A 4,563-nucleotide genomic window follows, 5' to 3' on the forward strand; every position below is an offset into this window, starting at 1 on the left:
GAGCAGAGAGAGAACATATCTCTATTCTGAAGGTGTGGAGAGAGAGAGAGGTGAGCAGAGAGATGTTAGGAGGAGAGGAGGAACATACCTCTATTCTGAAGGTGTAGAGAGAGAGAGAGGAGTGAGCAGAGAGATGTTAGGAGGAGAGGAGGAACATACCTCTATTCTGAAGGTGTAGAGAGAGAGAGAGGAGTGAGCAGAGAGATGTTAGGAGGAGAGGAGGAACATACCTCTATTCTGAAGGTACGGCTGGCGGCGGGAGATAAACATTCTAACAGCTCGTCCTCCTGGTGAACCCCGATGATCTTATAGCTTACTATCTCCAACAGTCTGGAGAGGGAGGTGGGAGAGAGAGGGCGGAGAGAGAGAGAGGGCGTGAGAGAGAGAGGAAGGCGTGAGAGAGAGAGAGGGCGTGAGGGAGAGAGGGGAGAGGGCGGGAGGGAGGGCCGGAGGGAGAGAGAGAGGGCGGGAGGGAGAGAGAGAGAGAGGGCGGAGGAGGGCGAGGGAGGAGAGAGAGGGCGTGAGGCAGGGAGAGAGAGAGGGCGTGAGGGGAGAGGGAGGGAGAGAGAGAGGGCGGAGGAGAGAGAGAGAGGGCGGAGGGAGAGAAAGAGGGCGGAGGGAGAGAAAGAGGGCGTGAGGGAGAGAAAGAGGGCGTGGAGGGAGAGAAAGAGGGCGTGAGGGAGAGAAAGAGGGCGTGAGGGAGAGAGAGAGAGTGAGAGGAGAGAGAGAGAGGGCGTGGAGGGAGAGAGAGAGGGGCAATGAGGGAGAGAGTGAGGGAGAGAGAGTGAGAGGTTAGAGGCAGGGTGGAGAAAGTAGAGAACAGCAGCAGTTATGCCTATTAATACCATTGAAGAACCCCAGGGTGTAATACAGGCCTGACCACCAGAGGGCAGCACTGTGGTGACAGTCTCTCTGCTTACCGGAGCTTCTCTGAGCCTTTGTCGGAGAGCTTCCACAGCTTTTTTACATTCCTCCAGCAGGTCCCTGACACAGCCGTGTTTATCTGGGCAGAGAGTGATCTCCTGGAGGGAGAGAGTTAGTCATTTATTCATCATCAGGGTCAAAAGGTTACAAAGCCTGAGTGAGATCACATTTTTCATACGAGGTGACAGTACAGAATGTTACTTTTTACTTTTGTGTGTAATCTAAATGTAGTCTCTCTACTGTGTGTAATCTAAATGTCGTCTCTCTACTGTGTGTAATGTTGTCTCTACTGTGTGCAATCTAAATGTCGTCTCTACTGTGTGTAATCTAAATGTCAGCTCTCTACTGTGTGTAATGTCGTCTCTACTGTGTGTAATGTCGTCTCTACTGTGTGTAATGTCGCTCTCTACTGTGTGTAATCTAAATGTCGTTCTCTACTGTGTGTAATCTAAATGTCGTCTCTCTACTGTGTGTAATCTAAATGTAGTCTCTACTGTGTGTAATCTAAATGTAGTGTCTACTGTGTGTAATCTAAATGTCGTCTCTACTGTGTGTAATCTAAATGTCGTCTCTCTACTGTGTGTAATCTAAATGTCGTCTCTCTACTGTGTGTAATCTAAATGTCGTCTCTCTACTGTGTGTAATCTAAATGTCGTCTCTCTACTGTGTGTAATCTAAATGTCGTCTCTCTACTGTGTGTAATCTAAATGTCGTGTCTCTACTGTGTGTAATCTAAATGTCTCTACTGTGTGTAATCTAAATGTCGTTGTCTACTGTGTGTAATCTAAATGTCGTCTCTACTGTGTGTAATCTAAATGTCGTCTCTACTGTGTGTAATCTAAATGTAGTGTCTACTGTGTGTAATCTAAATGTCGTCTCTCTACTGTGTGTAATCTAAATGTTGTCCCTCTACTGTGTGTAATCTAAATGTCTCTGTGTGTAATCTAAATGTCTCTACTGTGTGTAATCTAAATGTCTCTACTGTGTGTAATCTAAATGTCTCTACTGTGTGTAATCTAAACAGGGAGGGGGGTGATGTTACCTCTTCTCTGTATTGGCTGTTGAGCCATATGGACTTAAAGCTCCTCCTGTTCTCAAAGTCTGTGATCTTCATCTTCAACTGAGAGGAGACAACATTAACAGTCAGTACACACACACACGAAACACAAACACCCATAGGTACAGGTGTTAAACATCTGAATGGGGACTGATAGGAAGTGACTCGCTGCTCTGCTGTCTACCGAGAGACACACCGTTCTTCACCGGGACGCGCCGGTCAAGTTCAAATAGACTCAGTCATCCACTGTCACGTCGCCGTCAATGATGACTGTCAATCATATCTCTCTACACACACACACACCCACACACACACACCCACACACACACCCCCCACACACACACACACACACACACACACACACCACACACCCCCACACCCCACACACACCACACACCCCACCCCACACACACACACACACACCCCACACACACACACACACACCCACACACCCCACACACACCCACACCCCACCCCACACACACACACACACCCCCACACACACACACACACACACACACACACACACCCCCACCACCACACACACCCCACCCCCCACACACACACCCCACCACACCCACACACACACACACGCACCACCCCACACACCCACACCCATCCCACACACACACACACACACACACACACACACCCACACCCCACACACACCCTACCTGTTGGTAGTAGAGTTTCTTGGGTTGACGTGGTTTGAAGAACTGCAGCAAATCTCGGAGAGTTCCTTCATAGTTGTGTCTGAGAGGATTCCCAGGTCCGTCTCTGTACCTGCCCAGAGAGGAGAGGAGAGGGGAGGAAAGAGGAGGCGGAGAGACAGAGGAAGGAGGAGAGAAGGAGGAGAAACATAGGGAAGGGGGAGGAGAGAGAGGGAAGGAGGAGAAGAGAGAGAGGGAGTAGGATATGAGAGAGAGAGAGGGAAGGAGGAGAGAGAGAGAGAAGGAGGAGGAGAGAGAGAGAGAAGGAGGAGAAGAGAGAGAGAGAAGGAGGAGGAGAAGAGAGAGAGAGGAGGAGGAGGAGAAGAGAGAGAGAGGGAGGAGGAGAAGAGAGAGAGAGGGAGGAGGAGAAGAGAGAGAGAGGGAAGGAGGAGGGAGAGAGAGGGAAGGAGGAGGAGAAGAGAGAGAAGGAGGGAGAAGAGAGAGAGAAGGAGGAGAGAAGAGAGAGAGGGAAGGAGGAGAAGAGAGAGAGAAGGAGGAGGGAGAAGAGAGAGGGAAGGAGGAGGAGAAGAGAGAGGGAAGGAGGAGGGAGAGAGAGAGGAGTGGGACGAGAGAGAGAGAGGGACAGGTTACTCAACAAGTCAACTTGGGGCATCAAACTTTTTGTACCGACTCAGTGTCGGCACGTAAAACCGGAGTGTGTGTCCGTGTGTGTGACGGCAGTCCTACCCCTGGGACTTGAAGAACTGGAGGAGCATGGGGTCTGTGTTCAACCTCTGAGCCACCGTCTTCGCCACCTGACAAGACAAGTTAAAGAGACTCTCCAGTACTTTTGTAGGGTGCGGCACAGCTTCAAGAAAACAGTTGCTTTCAAACTAGGGATTTCATGGCAAATTGAGGTAAGACAGTAATTCCGCTCATAGATTAATACATGAGTATGAACAACAGTATGAACAACAAACACCTTGACATCAGCCCAAAGCAGTAGGTTCAAAAATACAATTTAGTGGCCAATGTACCAGAGCATGTCTTTAAGCTTACTTTTAGCACATGGAACAATACCCAAACGCCAGAGCATGTCTTTAAACACACTAGCTTTATGGAACAATACCCAACGTACCAGAGCATGTCTTTAACAAAACACACTAGCTTTATGGAACAATACCCAACGTACCAGAGCATGTCTTTAACAAAACACACTAGCTTTATGGAACAATACCCAAAGTACCAGAGCATGTCTTTAAACACACTAGCTTTATGGAACAATACCCATCGTACCAGAGCATGTCTTTAACAAAACACACTAGCTTTATGGAACAATACCCAACGTACCAGAGCATGTCTTTAAACACACTAGCTTTATGGAACAATACCCAATGTACCAGAGCATGTCTTTTAAACACACTAGCTTTATGGAACAATACCCAACGTACCAGAGCATGTCTTTAAACACACTAGCTTTATGGAACAATACCAAAGTACCAGCATGTCTTTAACAAAACACACTAGCTTCATGGAACAATACCCAAAGTACCAGAGCATGTCTTTAACAAAACACACTAGCTTTATGGAACAATACCCAAAGTACCAGAGCATGTCTTTAAACACACTAGCTTTTTACCAAATGGTCTTTAACAAAACACACTAGCTTTATGGAACAATACCAAAAGTACCAGAGCATGTCTTTAAACACACTAGCTTTATGGAAAATACCCAGCGTACCAGAGCATGTCTTTAACAAAACACACTAGCTTTATGGAACAATACCCAAAGTACCAGAGCATGTCTTTAAACACACTAGCTTTATGGAACAATACCCAAAGTACCAGAGCATGTCTTTAAAACACACTAGCTTTATGGAACAACACCAAAGTACCAGAGCATGTCTTTAACAAAACACACTAGCTTATGGAA

The 4,563-nt window shown here is 47.4% G+C and overlaps 1 protein-coding gene across 2 annotated transcripts; it reads right to left on the reverse strand.

Annotated features, from left to right (window-relative positions):
- Positions 1 to 204: 204 nt before the first annotated feature.
- Positions 205 to 3,536, reverse strand: LOC127919073 (ubiquitin carboxyl-terminal hydrolase 7-like). Of its 2 annotated transcripts, none has more exons than XM_052502504.1 (5): positions 3,379 to 3,536; positions 2,656 to 2,764; positions 1,967 to 2,044; positions 921 to 1,022; positions 205 to 330 (listed from the first exon to the last, which is right to left on the reverse strand). In XM_052502504.1, exons 1-5 carry the CDS (start codon positions 3,405 to 3,407, stop codon positions 307 to 309), a joined length of 342 nt encoding a protein of 113 aa, XP_052358464.1. In that variant the 5' UTR covers positions 3,408 to 3,536; the 3' UTR covers positions 205 to 306. The 2 variants fall into 2 exon arrangements, with proteins under 2 accessions (XP_052358464.1, XP_052358465.1); XM_052502505.1 differs by having other exon boundaries at positions 2,656 to 2,758; positions 3,379 to 3,529.
- Between the last annotated feature and the right edge of the window lie 1,027 nt (positions 3,537 to 4,563).

The sequence above is a fragment of the Oncorhynchus keta genome, unplaced genomic scaffold, assembly GCF_023373465.1.
Source record: "Oncorhynchus keta strain PuntledgeMale-10-30-2019 unplaced genomic scaffold, Oket_V2 Un_contig_15658_pilon_pilon, whole genome shotgun sequence".
In the NCBI taxonomy this organism is placed as follows: domain Eukaryota; kingdom Metazoa; phylum Chordata; class Actinopteri; order Salmoniformes; family Salmonidae; genus Oncorhynchus; species Oncorhynchus keta.